This window comes from Xiphophorus hellerii, chromosome 14 (genome assembly GCF_003331165.1).
Source record: "Xiphophorus hellerii strain 12219 chromosome 14, Xiphophorus_hellerii-4.1, whole genome shotgun sequence".
Classification (NCBI taxonomy): domain Eukaryota; kingdom Metazoa; phylum Chordata; class Actinopteri; order Cyprinodontiformes; family Poeciliidae; genus Xiphophorus; species Xiphophorus hellerii.
In genome coordinates this window covers 12937570-12957727 of record NC_045685.1, presented here as the reverse complement: position 1 = coordinate 12957727, position 20158 = coordinate 12937570, and the positions used below count along the sequence as shown (strand labels likewise).

General features: G+C 40.0%; 1 protein-coding gene across 1 annotated transcript; it reads right to left on the bottom strand.

Annotated features, from left to right (window-relative positions):
- Window positions 1-5596: 5596 nt before the first annotated feature.
- dthd1 (death domain containing 1) lies at window positions 5597-18891 on the bottom strand. Its single transcript, XM_032583984.1, has 9 exons — window positions 18506-18891; window positions 16988-17306; window positions 15991-16170; window positions 15311-15558; window positions 15068-15223; window positions 12580-12860; window positions 11165-11418; window positions 11023-11080; window positions 5597-6440 (listed from the first exon to the last, which is right to left on the bottom strand). Exons 1-9 carry the CDS (start codon window positions 18889-18891, stop codon window positions 6130-6132), a joined length of 2193 nt encoding a protein of 730 aa, XP_032439875.1. The 3' UTR covers window positions 5597-6129.
- Between the last annotated feature and the right edge of the window lie 1267 nt (window positions 18892-20158).

Here is a 20158-nt window from a genome sequence, read left to right as displayed (position 1 = left end):
TTACCAGGAAATGGTCAAAAAGGACAAGGAGCTGGAATTGATGGTTTGTGCCTTTTACATTTGATGATTTAGCATGGATAAATATGAGGCATATTTTTATGCTTATGTTAACCCCTGCAGCAATGCCTCTGCTCAAAACCCCTGAAAAAAGAATTTCCTTGAAAAATCATTGGCTGAGTTTAAAAACCTCCATCCAATAGGCTTGGCATTGCCTCAAATCGTACATAACTTCCTTTCTGTACTGGTTCCAAACCCCAAAAGCTTTGCCCACTCAGTTTCATTTGTGTCATTCATGCTGCATGAATGGCTTTCAATTAGCTTAGATCTGAAAGGAGGCTGTGGCGCTGCTGACATGTGTCAATCTTCTGCAGCTTGTTCAGGACTGTGGCCTAAATTCCCCCAGAAAAAAGAAAAATCTCTGCAGCTACTTTCTGTTTTGCATCTAGTTTGGAGTAAAGTTCACTCCTCAACTCTAACTAATTAGGTCAGTGTTTTCCAAACGGTACGCTGTGGGATTTTTGTGAATGCCAGACATTATCATTTCAAAACAAGCATGTAAATAAATGCATTTCTAGTTGGTAACGCTGGTATTTTCTCACTTATTACCCAGACAAGGTCCAGCTCTTTAAACTTTGGACATTTTTTTTTTTTAATTGGTAGAAAAAAATCTACTGCTTCCTCTTTTTAAAGACATTAGCTCAAATGCATTATCAGCCAGGAAAAAAATCATTATAATGCACCAGAGGCAGACAGTTCCACACACCATACTCACAGTGGAACATGGTGGTGACAGCATCAAGCATCAGACTGCGGGAATCCTTTACATTAACAAGAACAGATAAGCTTGACAGGGAACATGAATGCAGCTAAATACAAGGCACTCCCTGAAGAAAAATAAAAAATGTGAGAAGCTGTGAAAGAGACGAACAGCTGGAGACGAAATAAAACTCCCAATATTCGCGGCAAGACTTAAAAATTGATGTTCTACATCCTGTCTGATCTTGACCTATTTTGTGGAGAAAAATGGGCAAAATATTCTGTTTCTAGATGAGAAAATGTGGCAGGGATATACCCCAAATGGTTCTAAATAATTTAGCAAGTTACTGTGTCACTAAGGTGCAAAAACCAACCAGAAAACGTAAGACAGTAGACCTGGACTTCCACACGTGAATGCCAATGGAGGACTTTGCAAAACGATGTTGCGAACGGTAAAGCTGAGATATAGAAATCATGCAATGTTCACATAAACTACATAAATTATTTTAGATGCTATTTCTAAACCAGAAAACAAATTATGTACTGTATGTATTTTAATGTTTTCTGTCGAACCTATTTTTCTCTTCTAGCTTCATGCTAGAACCCACCTGTTTAGAATTGTATTTGAAACGTAATCAATTACAAATTTATTGATGGAACTTGACTTAATGCTGTGTTTTGATTGTTGATTCTGTGTTGCATTGTGTTTCTGTGTTTGCAATGATGTAAAGCACTTTGAAATGCCTTGCTGCTGAAATGTGCTATACAAATAAAATTTGATTGATTGATTGATTGATGCTAAGTTAAGCTATGCTAACAATATATACTGACTCCCTTTTTTTTTCCTGTTTTGATATTTCCTTTCATGTTCTAGAATTTTAAGTGCAAATGTCCATTTAAAATTGGACATATTAAAGTGGAGAACTGCAACATGCCTTGTTTTTTGGAGAAACTTTTGAGTGTGTTGCTTAGAAACTGTTAACAAAACCAACCAGGCTTGAGACCTCCATTTAGAATAAATTGTGCTAAATATAGTGAGTTTTAAAAGCCTGGATAATTAAATAAGCCTTAGAGAGTAAAGCATATTTCACCCATTAATAGCTGACAAGAAATACAGTATTATTTCCAAAAATGTGCTGCGGTCTGTTTGTTCTCGTTGCAGACTATTACAGTGCACGTCATCATTCCTCACTAAGTACTCTGCATCTGGATCACATTAAATTGCTTTACTCTGAGATCAGCAGCTGATCGAAGGGATATTGACTCCCGCCTTTCCCCCCCCCAAAAAAAACAGGAACACAGAGTGAGGCTCTAGAATGAAGAAGGTGATGAAATGCATGATGAAACAGATGAGGTATCTTTCAGCATCTCCTTCTGATTGCACCCTTCTCCATTGCCTCATCAACCCTCTGTTTCCGCCGCTGCTGGACAGCGGCTGTGCCCTCCCAGGGTGACTGGCTGCGTGGCCTTTTCAATAATGTAGGAGGGGGGAAGAGAAGAGAGATAAAATGAGGGCGGAAACGATTTCTTGGCCCAGCAGGAGCCCCCGGGTGTGACATTTACCTCTTGGGTTGCCAGCGTGTGCGTCTCTCTGTGCATGTTAGACGGCCCCAAAGCCAGACTAATGATACCTCCCTCCAGCTCACTGACTCGGAGGACAAAACTCTCCTGCCAGTCATGTCGTTTAGAATCTCATTAAATGGAGGGAAAGGAGGACAAAAGAAGTTCTGCAACGAACTACGACAGAAATATTACCACTTAGAGTACGTGTGAAGTTGAGAAACACCACAACGGCTATACAAGGAGAAAAGAAGCATTAATAATTAAAAAGAATTGATCGATATGTTTAATCCATCAGCTCCTTCTTTACTCTTTTATGCGTCATTAAGCTCCCCCACCTCCTATCGGCGGCTCGGGGTGGTCTCGTCTCTCCTCCAGAGAACCCCACTAACCCCCACCTGGGCTCCCAGCGTCTATCATTAGCTCCCTGCCTTAAGCTCGGGTCCTGCAGAATGTCACACAGCTGGACTGTGAGGCTCTGAAGGCAGATGAAACAGAAAAACTCCTGTGAGCGCCTTGAAAAAGCTGGAGCTGGAGCAGTTTTAGGTACTGCAGGCATCCGCTGTGACCCTGTGGAAACCAGCTGCAACTGACAATTACGTTTTCATTTGAAACACAAGTAAATATCTCATTACAAGGTCCATTTCCCAGCTGTGTGATGGCACACATAAAAGATTATTGGATATTAGCGTTTGTGGGATTCGTTTACAAAACGCTGCTATTTCTGGTGTTTGTTTTGAAGTGTTAGTTAAGAAAGACGCGTTCTTAGACTATAAATCTGAAATAGATTTTTCTATAACAACCCTGTTGCACCAGTTTGTATTTTTCTTGGAAATATGTGGATTTTAGTTAAAGGGGTAGGAGTATTATGCATAATTGACTTTTTTGAGGTTTATAACACGTTATAATGTCATTCCTGTCTCAAACACATGCCTGGATTGTTGCTTTAGTAAAACTGTTGAGATCCAGCCACTCGATTTGTTCAGATAAAAGTAAAAATATGGATTTGTTCTGTCTGTGCCACTTAAAGTTTAACTAGTTAGTTAAACTTTAAATAAGTAGTTATTTATTTAGTTTAAATAAGTAGTTGAGCACAATGCACTGTTTGATATCTCAGATCAGTTGGAATGCATGTGCAATTGAATTGAAATTCTTTTTTTTGTAAAGTGCCTCCAGACATTTGTTGTGAATTTACGCCCATAGTAACCTCATGTCACAGTACGCAGTAGCTCTGTCTGCACTGTTGAACATTTAAATGCCTCAGCATGTTGTATGCTTGAAACAAAAGAGAAGTCTGACCTATTTCTAAATAACTTTGCTGTAGGCCACCTGCAGGCACCCATACAATGTGCATAGAGCATTGAACTTCCATCACTGAAAGATCAGACGATGAATACATATGGAACCAGAAAAAAAACAGACATTCTACATTTTAGACTCTTCATAACAAAACACAAGCATTGTAGAAAACAAGAGTGCATCATAAAATGAGCTACTTACTTCAAAAATGTAACAAGAAACATAAAGGTCTCCATTTTTCCATGTTAAATGCTTTTTAAGGAGGCCAACCTACTTGACTGGATAAACAATTAGACAACTTGAGAGCTGTCCAGTTGTCAGTCCAGTTTTAATTTAACTCATTTTATCTAAATAGTGTCATCTTGCACAAAATGTCATCTCAATACACTTTACAAGACAAACAGGGTTATGCATAACCCAATCCAATCAAACTTCAGACATCACTCAAATTCTTTTCTATGCAGTTCAGTCACACAGTCCGATTAAGATTGTTTTGCATAAATTTAAATTTAGTCTACTGATTATATTATGCCTATGCGTAAATAGTTATCCATCTAAGGAAGACCAACTGGTTTAATCGAGCCATTGACTTTGAAGCAATCCCTCATACTAGGCAAACATATGCTTACATGGGAGTCTTGCATATAGAGAGACATAATAAGTTTTCACAAAGACAAGTGTCACATCAGTGGCAGTGTTATGCTAGGTCGTGAAATCCAAAGATGATGCCCCAGCTTTCGCCACTTTGATCAAGTAAAACACAAAAAGCATTGATAGGTGTTTATAGATCAACTTTTATCAGTATTACTTGTTTCTTTTCATCCTACAGATAATCAGCCTGATCAAATACTGAGCCTTGTTTATCTGAAACACATCAGCTCACAGACATCAAAACATATTAGGCTTTTAAGAACTTCAATGTGATGGGCCCACAGATATAAGTGAAAAGAAAAAAAAAAAACACATTATAGATTTTGCATGCATGGCTCCTTCTGGTAGCATGCACCAAAGCATCTGTACAGAGTGATGCACCCAAGTTCAAATGATTACACAGTAACAGGATTTGAGAAACTGTCACTCAATCAAGTGGATAAATCAGTAAATATAGTCAAATTTGAAGCAGATCTCAATTACCGCAATTGTATACATTTATGTGAAAACAGTAAGCTGAGGGATAGGCCTTTGTTTTCTAATCACATCTCAAGAAGTGCTGTCAAGCTTTAAAAAATGACTCTGTGTCAAGGAGGTGAGAGGAGGTCACAGCTCAGTGTTTGTTTATGAGAGAGACGATGGAAGACTGCTCCACTAAATCTCTCTTCTGTCCCTGAAGACAGAGTTCTGAGCAAAGTGAGAAAGTTAGTCTGTTTCATAGATAAAAATAAAAAGTTTTGAATAAAAAAAAGGATTTCTGACGAATAAATAAGAGAATCAAATTATTTTGTAGGTTGCCTTTTGTTTAGATAAATTATGCTAAAAGACAGTGGATTACTTCAAGTTGGGATGAAAATACACCGACTTTCAGACAAACGATTTTACATATTATCTGTCCAGTGTTGATGCTTAAGAAAGATGCAAAACATGCTCTTTTTTTTTTTCTTTTTTTTTTACCAAAAAACCCTTAAACCTTTAGCTTTGCAGAATCTGACACACAGTACAGACCAAACGTTTGGACGCACCTTTTAATTCAATGAGTTTCCTTTATTTTCATGACTATTGACATTGTAGATTCACACTGAAGGCATCAAAACTATGAATAAAACATGTGGAAATATGCACTAAACAAAAAAGTGTAAAACAACTGAGAATATCCATTATATTCTAGTTTCTTCAAAGTAGCAACCTTTTGCTGTGATTACTGCTTTGCACACACTGCATTTTCTTGATGAGCTTCAAGAGGTAGTCACCTGAAATGGTTTTCACTTCATAGCTGTGCCCTGTCAGGTTAATAAGTGGGATTTATTGCCTTATAAATAGTCATGAAAATAAAGAAAACCCATTGAATTAGAAGGTGTGTCCAAACGTTTGGTCTGTACTGTATAAAGCAAAACAGTATACCCCAGCACAGTTGCTCACTTAAGACAGCATTGCTAAAGGGAATAAAAACAAAATCAGCTTGGTCAGACTTCAATCTAGCTGAAATTGTTTGTTCTATAAACATAAAGTAAACCCCCCCCCAAAGAACTGCAGGAATAATGCATAAAGGAATGTTCCAATATTGTTCCACTACACTGTTTGACTGATCAGGTCCTCCATCTTGTCTAAAAGTTCCTGAGGCGTCATAGTAAGAGATATATGGGGCAATTAGCTGAAATCTTACAATCATTTCTTTTGCTGATTAAAAATTAAATATCCAGATTACATTTACTACAGATGCTGCTCTCCAAATCAAAAAGGAACCTTTTTCCTCTTTCCACAATATTGTCTCTCTGTGCAATACTGTCCTCTTGTGGAATAAACGGATTACTACATTATGCTCCTTAAATTAAGCTGGTGTGATTTTTTTTTTTTTTTTTTTTACTTTCTAAAACTCCTTGCCTCAGAAAGTTCTGCCTCTCGCAGCAGCACCTCTCGGGCCAGCTCTGGTCTGCCTATTCTGCCCAGGCTCTGAGCGAGTTGGGAGGCCTTCGGGTGGCGTGTGACAGCAGGCAGCGCTCGTCTCCACATGGCCAGGACGTAAAAGGCCTGTTCTGATGGACTGTCCCTGGAGCGGAGCTTCACCAGCTGGGCTGCACTGCGACTGAGACGCAGGGAGGACGCCAGCAGAGACGTCTCCTCCGGAGACAGCTCCCCAGACAGCCAGAGGAGAAGGGCGTCCGAAAGAGGCTCTGATAGGTTTTAAAACAGCAATAAACACCATTAAGAAAATGTTATTTATATCTTTTTGTCTGAATAGGTGAGTCTCTCTCACCTGGTATAAAGAGAGAGAGAGACTCTCTTTATACTCTTTATACTCTCTCTTTATACTCTCTCCAGGTTCACATTCACCTGAGAATGTGAACCTGTACTGAGCTGATTCTGTGCCTTCAAATAATTTTAACAATGCTCCTGTAGAAGATTCATAACTTATAACTTAAAAGTCTGAAACAGGAACAGGTCTGAAAAAACAGTCTGTGTGCTACACTCAAGGGAGAGATTCATTTGATGCAGCAAAGAGTGATGTCATCACTGCTGATGTCATTGTTACCAATGGAACTGAACATTCTAATGGTGCATTCACATCAAACACGTTTTGACCATCAGGCGAGTCTGGTTTATATTCAAAGTCTTTGTGGAGTGTAGGATGCGCTAGGTGTGTCACACGCTCCAAACGGTTCAAATCGCACCTCGCTGGACCCTCGAAGCGCGCCGCAATAGCCCTCGACGCACCTCCACATAGACTTTGAATGTAAACCCGACGCGCCTGATGCTCAAAACGCATTTGGTGTGAACGCACCATTAAACAGTATGTCCGGTGTCACATTAGGTCCATCATATTAGAACCAACGCTCAGTCCTAATATGATGGACTCATTGCTTTGGGTCAGGGGTAACGTTTAGAGGTAAGATGCAAATTAAGTTTTGGTTAATGTTAGGGTTAGGAATAGACTAGTATAGGGTTAGGGAAAATTGCAGCTACTAAAATGAAGGGAAATCAAAAAAACAAGTTCTAATATGGATTGAAATAGTTTTGACAAACCTGTATAGCATTTTCTTTTCTAAATCATTATATAAATAAACAATTATGATATAATGTTAGGTTATATTTCTGCCAATTGCATAGTTGCAGTACACTAGTAGTCTAATGCGTTGAAAGTGCTGAGACACATTCAACGCATTAGAAACCAATCAGAACCAAAAGTTTGCCTTTTGGTTCTGATTGATTGTTTCTGGACAGTAGCTGAGCCAGATGCATTTTCACAGATTCTCTGTTCCATATTCTACTGTCAGACACTTTTAACAAATATCCATCCATCCATCATCTAACACACTTATCCTTGCTCACACACATTCACACCTTAGGACAATTTAGAGAGATCGATTAATCAATTAATTTTTGAGAAATTTTACCTCAAAAATTTCTCAAAAATATAGGAAATTTCCTTTTAATTTCCTATATAAAAGGAAATTTTTCTGTCGCTGAAGACAGAAAATTTTTTCCTTTTATATAGGAAAGTTTTAATAATGTTTCTTATGCTGTTTTGAACTATGAAACTGATCTTGTGTTTTCTCCATTGATTTTGGAGTCAGGAATTTTATTTGCATTGAGGCCTGTGTCTGTTTTTATTTCCCAAATTTGTGTAAAGCCTCGAATTTCCATAATGCCCAGTTTAAGCCAAACCTGGGTTTGGATAGTGACCTAGGTTAGTGCCACCTGGGTGTGGGTCGGCGTAAAGGCCGAGCCGGGCATAGTTTGGCCTTCACGCCAATGCCAACATGAAGACCCTCCATGCAACCAGTGGAGGTTGCTCGCATGGACGTCTGTCTTTCCTTGGACCTCCATGTTTGTGTGGAGGTTTGGCTTTGCGTGGACTCCTCTGTTTGCAACCTGGGTGTGGGTCGGCGCAAAGACCAAGCCAGGCTATGCATGGAGACCCCTGGTTGATTGGAGGTCTGTCTTTCCTCGAACCTCCCTGGTTGATTGGAGGTCTGTCTTTCCTCGAACCTCTCTGGTTGATTGGAGGTCTGTCTTTCCTCGGACCTCTCTGGTTGATTGGAGGTCTGTCTTTCCTTGGTCCCCTCTGTTTGTAGGGAACCTTCTGTTTGCAGGGGGGTCTCTGGTTGGGTGGAGACTCTAGGATGGTTGTTTTCCAGAGCAAGTTTCAACTTCACCTTCAGGTCTGCAACCTGACCCTGCAGAGATTTCACCGTGTCCTCCTGTGCTTTGAATTTGGAAGCTTGCTCAGTGTGACTTTTGAGCTGCTCCTCATATTTAAGTCTCACTCTGTATTCTTCAACCATTACTTCTATGAGACCTTTATTGCGGGAGGCATATTTTTCAGCCTCCCTCTTGAAGTACTCCAGCTGTTGAAGAATGCTCTTGTCGGCTGTAACTTTGGAAGAGCAAGAAACCTTTGATACATCTTTAATCTCTGGCACGTTTCTTCCGTGTTCACGTTTGACTTGCACGTGACGTTCTTTTTCTAATATTTTGTGCAGTTTTTGAATCTCCTCCTGCTGTGATTTGACTTCAGCCTGATACGCAATCCTTCGGTCTCTTTCCTCATGGAGATCAAAAATCTTATTCTGCAATTCTTTTTTAAGATCGTCTACCTGCTTTGTAAGATCAATGACGTGTTGGCTAGTCTCTTCCACAACTTCCACTGAGGGGGTAATCTCGAAGCCAGCAGAGGGAGTTGTTTCCTGCTCGACTTCCAGTGATGTTGGACTCTCAAAGTCGCCGGAAGGACCTGATTCCCCCTGGATCTCTGCTGATTCATCTTCCGGCTTAATGGGGCTGTCTATCTCATCTCCAAATGGGAAAATGACAGCGTCGTAGTCGACTTGGATGTTGAGGTCCATTATGTCGACCCATGAAAGCTTAGCTGGAAAAGCTTCATGTTCACAAGCAATCTGTTGTTGCTCCATGTCTATATTCTGGTAAATTCTTGCTTCTCTGAAAGGCGTGTAATATCTGGAATCGATATCCCGCTCGTTTCGATTAATTTCGTACGTGCTCTGAAGAGTGATCTGTCGCGATAGAACTGTGGAACAGGTCTGAGAAAACTCTGTCTGCAAGCTACATTCAAGAGAGAGATTCCTTTGTGGTATCATAGAGTGATGTTATCACTGCTGATGTCATAGATACCATTGGAACTGAACATTCTATCCACCTTATTCCTGGGAGGCTTACTGGGAAACAATTATGGTTCTTACTTCTGGCACCCACCGGAAGTAGCAGTATTTCATTGTAATTTGTGGGGTTTTTGGCTAATCTATATTCATGAGAGAAGTTACATTTCTCTTTTTGGTTATTGTACAATATGTAGTAAAACTTGTTTACGGACATGCCGTCTGCTATCAGAGAGCTGCTCAGTACATAGGATTGAAATTATGAGTTTAATCACGGGGAGCAACAGTAACACAGCGTTAAGTTTTGTAACGAAATGACCGTGAATTAACTGCTGCTAGCAGCTCGTTTCTCTGAAGAGTTGACAGTAATAAAGAAGAGAAAAGCAGGGAAGTTCTGAGCTGCAGGTTTGTACCGACAGTATAAAACAGCAGAACTACATAATATTAGCTGTGTCATGAAAGTCTTATTCACAACCCATCAAATAAAGTGTTACCAGCGGGAGTTTTCATCGCCTACTGGCAGATAAGGAAACAAACAGAATTTGGCTAAAAACTCTAAACTTGAAGAGAGAACCCAAAATGCTTTATGTATGCTCATTTCATTGTGTGGACAGAAAGCCAACGGAAGAAAACCCGCATCCGTATCCGAAACAACTGAGTCAGTGAAGTAGCTAAATATGCTAGTGCGAGTTATTTGTGGCCATTTCTGCAAGTCACCATCCCTCCCCGCAATAGCTGTAGGTTGCGGTAAAACAATACTGCCGCATTTAAGCTGTGATAGTTGATGTTCCCACATATTTTATAGCCTAAAAGTTCTGACAAAAGCCAGTTAGTGAGTTACTAACATATAAACAAATGGCAGTTCCGGTTTAGGGCGGAAGTTGCGCCCATAAATCACGCAAAGCCTTATGGGGCTGGGAATAAGGTGGATAAGAAGGATTTCTACATACATTACCAAATATACTGTATATTATATAAAAAAAATATCATAACTTAATAATGAATTTATGTGTTTTGTTAATATAATAACATAAAAATCATTACTAAAAAAATAAACTGATTGAAAAAATCAGATCCACTTAAGCCCCCTACCGGCCCCGGGGCCCTAAGGTTCCGCTTAGTTTGCTTATGCCTTGGGCCGGCCATGCACCCACTGGACATGCCCCACCCATGCACTGAGTAAAATAACAACTCACAGGGTAATGCTCACTAACAGTAACTTGGACTAAAAAATTCTACACAAATCAAGAGAAATATTACTTTTGTACAATAAAATGTCAGCAAGTGCTAATTTACAGTTGCTAATTCCACATGGCAACAATATTTGACATGGGACGTTTATATTTTTAAGTATAAAAATAATATAGAATAATAATAGTAGTTTTTCCACGTGCAGTATAATTTAGTTTGTATTATTCAATGTTATTTTAAATATATATTTTATCATGCTAGCTTGGTGATCTTTGGGTGTGGCAGGCCCTAAGCAGCTGCTTAACTCGCTTATGCCCTTGGCCGGCCCAGGTTCCACAACATATAATTTTAATGAAATGTGAAAAAATTCTTGAGGTAAAAAGACTTCATCAATGCACCTAAGAGCAGCACCAACTGCTGCTTCTAAATCGCTGCCTGAGTCACCCACCTGCATCCTCAGCTATCTTCACTCTGGTGGCAATCGGCCGATGAATGACTCTCACTTTCTGGAATCACACAAATTGAACGTGTTGAAAGAGCTTAAAGGTCTTTTACCTAAATTAAAATGATGTTTACCAAGACTTCTGCACCTTTGGTAAACTCAGAGGCAGTTTACAAACTGGGTTTGCCAGGAGCTTTGCATCCCTCAGAACAGCTTTGTCCCTTCTCCACTCCAGCTCAGCTCTGGTGACTCTATAAAACAGGGCTGTGCCCTTGTAGCAAGGCGAGCTGTAATTCCCAAACGGGTCCACTTCGGTTAGGCGTACTAACAGCTCATTCCTCCGCTGACAGTGAAAGGTCAGCCGCTCGTGTGACTCCTCACTTGTGTTGCTCTGTGTGAAGGCTGCAAAGTACACATAGGCAAAAATCGCAAAATCGTACAATCATTTTTCCCCTGTGAAATGTTGCATTTCAAAACTTCTCCAATAAAGCAAAGGATATCTTTTAATCTCACTTTACCAGATAGAGCTTATCTGTTTTATGACATTTGTTTCTAGATATCCTCTGTGGCCTGTGAAGGCTTGTCTATAAATTACCACTCACGTTCCACCATCACCCATCATTATTTCACAAAATTATAAATAGCCTATGTTGGGTTTAGCCCATTTTCAGTTCCTCTGTTCTTCTGGGGATTTATGTTGCTTTTCTACCTGAAGGTTGTTACTTTTTTGTGTTGAACTTCCTGTGCCTTCACCTCTTTTAGTTTTGGTAATAAAAGTTTCTGAAAGCTTTCACTTCCTGCATGCCGATGTTGATTTAGCCAAGCTCTGCTACAACTTTTGTTCACATTTGAAGAGATTTTCATAATCGGAGGACCTTTTTATTTTGCCTTCATACATAAAACAGTATGACTAAAAGGGAATATAATCACTTTTAACCGCATCTTTAGGTCATGGGACAGAAAGCAACTTCTCTCACCCAAAATCAAAACATCACATTCCCAGTGTTGAAGCCTTTTAGGATAGTTGCATCAGTTTTTCTGTTTCGGCTGAGCTAAATAAACTGATGTTTAACCTGGAAATGTGGTACCCATACACTGACAAGATAAGACATGGAGCAGATTAAGAGTAAGGGTGGTGAGAACATTTGAAATCAGTCATTGCATTGTCCGGAAAACAGTGTGCAAAGGTGAGACTTTAAGCAACAAATGCCAATATGCCCAGAACTTCTGCAGTATTGTTTAGATAGGACAAACTTCCTCACAGTGATATCAAAGACTGGTCGATACAGGAAGCGTCTGTGAAGTCTTTTGTTAGCTAATGAAGGCAATACTAGCTATTAAGAGTGTAGGGTGTCCTTTCCACTATTGTTACATCTTTTGTTTAGTGAGTAAAATAAGTTTAATCATATCAATTTCCTCTCCGGAGACAAGTAAGAACAGCGCCTAGACGTTAATGTCTCCTAAACATTCCATGATCGTGCCTGATTTGAAGCACTCTGAACAGTCCTTGTGTTATTTGACACATAAAGGCCAGCAGACATGTGATTCTGGCCGGGCTCCTACCTGTGGATGTGATGTTTCCACTGAAGCGCAGGAGAAGCTGATCTCCTTCACACAGGGAGATCTCAGAGGAAGTCTCCACGGCCCCACCAGCCCGCAGTCTGTTCAGCTCCCAGCTGAGGTCTCTGCTAGGCAACGCAGCCAGGAAGACACTGTGAGGGTCATCCCGTCCATGCTGGAGGACGACGGTCACCGAGTGGCGGCAGGCCGAGGCCTCCAGCTCCTCGGCCAGCGCAGTAAGGTGACAAGGCTGCAGTGGTGACAGGAGACGAACTACGAGGAGTCTGGTATGAAGGGGCAAAGAGAGAAACTTAAGAAGTTTTACTTCATTAAAAGAGACTGGATTACTGCTGAGTGAAAAGGGCTTGTTATCTGGAGCTGGAAGTCAGAAATAATGTATTCATGGGAAATTAAGGAAATTATAAAACCTAACGTGCATACATTATTCCCCACTAAGCTTCATTTAGATAAGAAGAACGAAGAGTAATACAGTTTTAGGGGGAAACAATTAAAATCACTTCTTAAAGCTGGTTTTGTCACATGTAATGTCGTTTCAACAATCAACTAGAGAAGACAGGTTTCAATTTTCAGTTTTTTCAAGTACTTCCCAAAGGAAGTACAAATCCAACATAGAAGCGCTTTAAACCAGGTGAAGGTAAGCTTTATTTAACTGTAATGTTCAGCGATTACTGATTTACCCATGACTAAACGTGATCAGAACAACAAAACCATAATGAAGTGGAAGTGGTGCTGGGCAATGAAACGTTACACAATTTTATTGAGGAACAGAATGAGGAACGAAGCAATAATAAAGCTGGCAATTATTATTTAATCTATAGACAATCTATTGTGTAAGTTTGATTTGTATTATTTTATGTTGTACTGAAACATATTCTTTTAACTCTTAAACAATGCAAAAAAGTAGGGTTTTTTTTAGTATAAACGTTAACAGGATTTAAGAATAAGTCACATTAGTTAATGATAATGTTTATGATGACGTGCTATTTCAATTTGTGGTGAAATACAGTATGAGTGACAATGTTTTAAGCCACATTGTCCAACTGCCGAAGATCATGTGCATTTTTTTCATGATTTATCCACTTCGGTCTGCAAATACAGTGAAGTATTCTGCTGCAGTTTTATAATTGATGTTTTGATAACTACACATGACATTTTTGAACCAATATAAAACCGGTGTTTAAAGTCTTGCTAGATTTGGACAGCGTTACTTTTTATAGATTTATGTGGTGCCTAAAAAGGATATTTATGACTTAGTAGCTTTAGTTCAACAGGGATAGCTTGAAGTCGTTCCTCTCTGATATTTCCTCATATTATTAGCTCTTAATTACACATCAGTTAAGTTAAGTTTGGGGCATTAATTTATGCATCTGAAAGCAGCACTAAAACCAATAATCAGGTAAATATTCAGGTCTGGACTTTTACTGGACCACTGAAACAGCTCAACATTTTGTTTTTCTGCCATTGTGTTGTAGACATTCTACTGGGTCCACTTTGGATCAGGCCCAGGTCCAGTGGTTGCAAAACCCAATAATCAAAACCCTACCAGAACCATGTTTGACACACTTTCATGAGCAGCTTGTGTTGATCTTCTGTTTGGTTTCCCATTTATTATGATGCTTTGTGGGTGGACATCTCTAGTGTCATTTGTCCAAAAGACAAATAGTTTTAAAGTCCTGCAGTTCATTCAAATAATACTTTTGCAATTGGTGAAAAATTCTCCATCAGTTTTTGCCTCTAAAGAACAGGACTGAAAACTAACTGAAGTACAACCAACTTCACTATTACTCCCACTGTGGTTTCACTTCTTTCTTTTTTTTTTTTTTTACATTGCATGCAAACATGTTCTGGTACTCTATTCTCAGTTCAGGTGCAAAACATTACGTCATCTTCCTTTGCAGTGAGCATAACTTCAGACAGACACTGTAAAAGTGAGAAAGGGGAAGCAAGATGACAGCATGCTACTGACCAACTTCTGCAGAAACACTTTTTTGGATGTGTCTTGGAAAGACACTTGGAAGATGATGCATTTCTTGCTCAAATACAGCAAGAATACTCCCATTAAGTTATTGACTTTGGATGAAATCAACAGCTTGATGGTTGAAACTTGTACGTAAGAATTACTGTATGCTAAGAACACTTCCTGCCATTCTTGAATAAGGAAAATTAACTGTCTCACTTCAGACAATTAATGTTTTCTTAGCATATTACTTTCCAGCTTACATCTAAATTCAGTTTTTCTTTTCTTCAGAAAAGCAAAACATCCATTCATCCACCTAATGATTGTCTGTAGCCGCTTATCTTAGGAAGCTAGGGTAGCTGGGCAGAACCCACGCCTCCATCAGGAGAACATGTGAACTCCATGCAAAAAACAACAACAAAAAACAAAGACCCGATTGAACCAATGTGCCACCATGCAGCTCAAATAAGCAAATTAAATAAATGAAAATAACTAGGATATCGTTTTACTAACCTGTCAAAGTTTTCTACCAGATCAAAGGAGACCAGTCCGTTCTTCTGGTTCCTGATGACTATTTTATCAAGAACAGTCCACTGTTTGTCTCTTGAGCCTAGAACAATCAGCAACTCATTGGACGTCTCGTTAGATCTCACATAAGCACCAAGGACTCTGATAGAGACACAGAAGAGAAACCAGCTTAGCAACAAGACTAAGAAATGACAAAGACGATTTACTGTTCCTACACTTTTGACCCACCTTACTTTGCCTGAGGGAATCAAGGGATCACTAGGAGCCCCAACCTGGTGTGCTTTGCTTTCCTTCCTCCTTTCTTCCTCCTTTTTCTCAGAGTTTGGTGGACACGGAAGCGTAATTGTGAGGGGTCTCCTAAGTGGCTGCGAGTTAGGGTGGGTGAGGTGGAGCAGCGGGCTGGCTGACACCACCGACTCATAGGCATCATTCCTGGACTTGACGGCAGCCAGAAGGACGGCATCCACCGGCTGGACCTGAAACAGATGAGCAAACATCTGTTTGGCACGATTCGGATGGAGATGCAGAATGATATGAGGACATGTTTCTCCTGACGCTTTAGTTTCGCCGACAGCAGGTTGTTTAATCAAAGCAGAGCCGAGCAGAGTGGGAGCTGATGTTTCTTGACATGAGATCAAGCAGCAGACTGCTGCAGTGAAGTCGGTTCAGAAATGTTTGGACTCGCATGTACACTGGAATGCACCATGCAGCTGTTCTTGTTCTCTTTCTGCCCAGCAAACATCTGTGACAGCATATCTCTGAACCACAAGCTGCCTGTCTTTTTCCTCTCTACTCTGAATTTCAAAATGTTTCAACCATTTCAGAACAATCTCTATAAATGTTAATACTTGGTCTGGCCTCCCACGCTGCAAAAAAAAGGTTTGGTGATCAGCTTATTCTCTCCATACCGTTGTTTGGGCCATTACTGGAGCAGTGAAGGATCCTGGGAGGTAGTTCAGACAGATCCGAGGGTCCATGGGGAGTTTTAGTGACAACCCCTTCCTGGGAACGTTGTACATTTCTCTTTTTGGACGTGAAACTACAGCAAATATGCCCAAGGAGTACACTTTCACCTCAGCAAAACGACCCTGTAAAGTATATAAAATGTATATATAAATTTATTTTGATTATTTTCATTGCATTAAGTAGTAGGATGAAGTAAAAAAAGAAAAGGTATACAGCTGTAGGGAAATTACAACATAAACACAATATATCACTGCAGTGGAAAGGTATTATATTTAGTTTGCATTTCATGAAATAGTATATTGATAAAGTTGTCTATCAATCGACTTGCACATGTCCGTTTTGCGTATTTTTTAAGATAAATCTTTGTAAATATAAATATTTGGGGCTCTGTGAAGTAGCTACCTTACCTGGTGCTGAGAACTGTAAATTAGCTGTAACTTTGCTAAATATGTTATAACATAACTTTTTCTTTTGTTAAGCGGAGTTATGCTGTTTACAAACTGGATTGCATCACGACAAAATAATATAACGTGGAAGCTCCTTAGTAACATCTTAAGATACCAGCAATCTCGGGCACACACAGATCTTCAAAATAAAAATCCCCCTCAGCAAAATATACTCAAATTAACTTAATGACACACAAAAAAGATGAGAATTGCAAAGTGACAATAACAAAGCCCTGAGATCTTACATTATTTGTAGGCAGATCTGAAAAGGTGTGTGTTGGCAAGGTGGACAAATACCTTTTAGATTCCATCAAATACAAAGGAATGTATGTAAAGTTCTAACTTGGAATAAAATGTTATGAATAAGTGTTTGAGTAATAATTTCTGAATGACCTAAAATAGGAAAAGCCTTATCGGACTTGATGTCAAACAACTGTTCTCTATTTAGTGGGAAACTAAACAGAAAACGTTCTACGCTAGCAGAAAGCAACACCTTTTGGCCTCCACGTACTTCCTCCGTCGTCACCGGGGTGATGTAGCTTACTCTCCTCTCCTCGTCAACGATCTTCACAGCAACCTCTCTGTGGCCACTGCGATGGCGCACACAGAAGGGCACGGCCACGGCTACGGGGAAGTGGAAGGCGTCTCGGTCCTGAACTTTCACACGAATCACTCTGCTGATGAGCTCCTCCGAGCCGCTCGCCATCAGGCAGCTCACGGTGTCGGCCGCCTCACACGTCAGGGCTCCGGCAGGCGCTCTGACAAAACACGCATTTGTTGCTTTGTCGGAGCCGTCCGTCTCACCTGTGAGCCTGAGCGTACACACCATAGAGATGGAGCACTTAAAAGCTTTTAAGCGCAAGTTTCAATAAAATATATGGGTGACTTGCCTGCACTCATCTTCCAGCCACATTTTTGGGAGCTGTTTTGGAGGGAGAGTGCACACTTTACCCATATCAGCTTCTGCCAGACTCGGTCTGTCCGTCTGAACAGAATTCTCATGATTTGTTTGGCATTTTTTGCACAAAATGCAGCCACTGACCTGACAGTGAACTGTACAAAAAACTATCTGGCTGTGTGGAGCCCAGGAGGTCAACATGCGGGGCTGTGCGATAACGCGTTGCTGAGTTTCTGTCTGAATCAGTGAGCGGAAGAAATGAGGAGCAAGTTCCCATTTATTTCCAGGAGAAAAAAAAAGCAAGCTGCATGTTTGTCTTTTCTTCTGAGAACAACATGCTAAATGTTTCTGTCATCAGAATGCTCTTTTATTCTGTAATACTAATAAAAAAGGGTATTCAATATAATATATATATATATACACTTGGAAATTGAATTATTTTCCAACATAACTCCAGTTACAATAAGTAAACTTTTATAAAAGGTCAACCTAGAAAGAAAAGTATCCACACCCTTTAACATTTTTTGCATTTTCACAAAACGACCACAAAGTTGGTATTTTATATAATTAGCAGAAGCAAAATAGTGCATAACTGTGGAACAAGAATAAACTGTTGTTATTTTTTGTTCTTTTTTTACTAATTAAAATTTTTCAAAAGTGTGTCATATTTTGTGAAGTAAAATTAAAGATTATTTAACTTTAATTTTGCTAAATCAAATCTAAAGCAATTAACTGCCTTGAGATGTCACATATTGTAATTTCTAACCACCTGCGGTTTTTAATCTCAGTATAATTCCATCTCTTTTTTCTGCTTCAGAGGTTTTTTAAAGAACATCAGAGAAACAAAAAGCATCATGAAGACCAAAGAACGCTGCAAACAGGCCAAGGAGAAGGTTGCGGAGAAGTTTAAAGCAGGTTGCCATGACGAAATGTCACTGAATCAAGTTAGGGCGCAAAAATACTTGAGGATAGAGCGGAAGTTCATCTTCCGAAAGGACAGCAACCTTAAATATGCAGACAGACCTTCGACTGCATATAAACCATATTCTTGTATCAGAACGGCCCAGTCAAAGAAGTTAGAATAAACACACTGTGATGGTTGTGGCAGCTTACCATGTTGTAATCCATTTCTCTTCTGTTCTCCACTTAGTTTTATTCTCTCTGTCTTTCTCCTCTGCTTCCAGTGAAGTAGCCTGATTGTAGAAATCCTTCTCTTGACCTCTGATGTTGGTTTTCTCTTTGGTCTCTTTCTCCGTGCTGCAGTTTGAACTGTTGAATCCAGAGTCCAGGGTATTTTTCTGGTCTTGAGCATCTTGAACTTCTCTAATCTCCAGATTATATTCAGATTGCTGATTCCTGACCTCTTCCGTTTGATCTGGATCATCCTCGTCTCTGGGTTCCTGAAAGACGGCAGCTGACTCCTCATGCGTGGATAACCAAAGCACTGCGGCATCCAGCTTTGGAATGATTTTGGTCACTCTGTCCATCAGGTCCTCCATGTCTTCCCCAACACTCAAGAAAATGCCATCGGATTCTGAACAGGATGTAGTTTTATGCTCTGAAACATCGGAAATAAAATAAAAACCAGTTTGTAAACGTGCAAACAAATTCAAGGGAGATTAACGTAGTGCCTTTACTGTCCCCTTTGTCATAGACTCCGAACGGACAAAATATACAATTCGCTATATTTGAAATCTCAGTGTAGCGTTTTGACAGAAAGATTAATTTATTGTAACTGAGTCGGCATTTCTTCTCTCCTGTTTTACTCATGCCTTTCTGGTTTGGACCAGAAAATGACCAGTAGGGTTTATTTACACAATTTTGAGACTAAATATGTTCACTGGCATCTTTCCTAAAGATGGAGGTAAAGTCTCAAAATAAATACATCTTTTAATACAATAGTGCCAATACTAGTGCTGCCCAGTGATGGACTGGCAACCTGTTATGGGTGTCACCTTTCATCTCTCATGATCACTGGAGTTTTTGTACCTTAATAAAATAAAAGGGTGCAATCAATTACTTAAAAATAAATATGTTTACAATATTTCAAGATTTCTCATACAAGCCACACACGGTACCTTTTGTAGAGGCATCGTGATCTTCATCGCCCCCTTGTGGAAACTTTTCAAGCATGCAGACGCATTCGCTAATAACCTTCCTCCAATCTGTCAGCATCTCCGCATGAAACTCACTCAGCTCTTTCAGTACTTCCACAACCTTCTCCTTCTGCTCTCTAATGACACTTCTGTTCCCTTTTTTGTCCTCCTCCTTGATTTCTTCTGGCCTGCATTCCCCTTCTTCTCTGTTGCCAAATGCTAATCCACCGTGATGATTTCTGCAGCCCCTTTTTTCTTGAGGACCCTTTTCCAAAGTGATGAGGAGACTGTCCCCGGTGTTTGTGCCGAGGGGACAGTTTGCTTCATTGATCTGATGACTTTCAGGTTGGTCTGCATCCATGCTAAAGTGGAAAATGACAAAGATGGCAGCCAGAAATTCTCCCAGAGAGCCCTTTTTTTAGTCTTCCCTTTCAATCTTCTTTCAATTCCCTTGACATGAATTCACATGAATGTAAGCCGATCTGTGTGTGGTTTTGGTGCACCGGCAGTGATTGTTGCCGTGTCTCTCGTTGTCCCAGCGGGAGCCAAAAGCTGCATTCACACGGCTGCCGGCAGTAAAAAGTGTTGCTAAGGTGACCCCCCCCTAAAGGGCGGGACAGGGTTGGACAAAAGAGAACCCACACAACGAAAAACTTTACGAGAGGAAAAA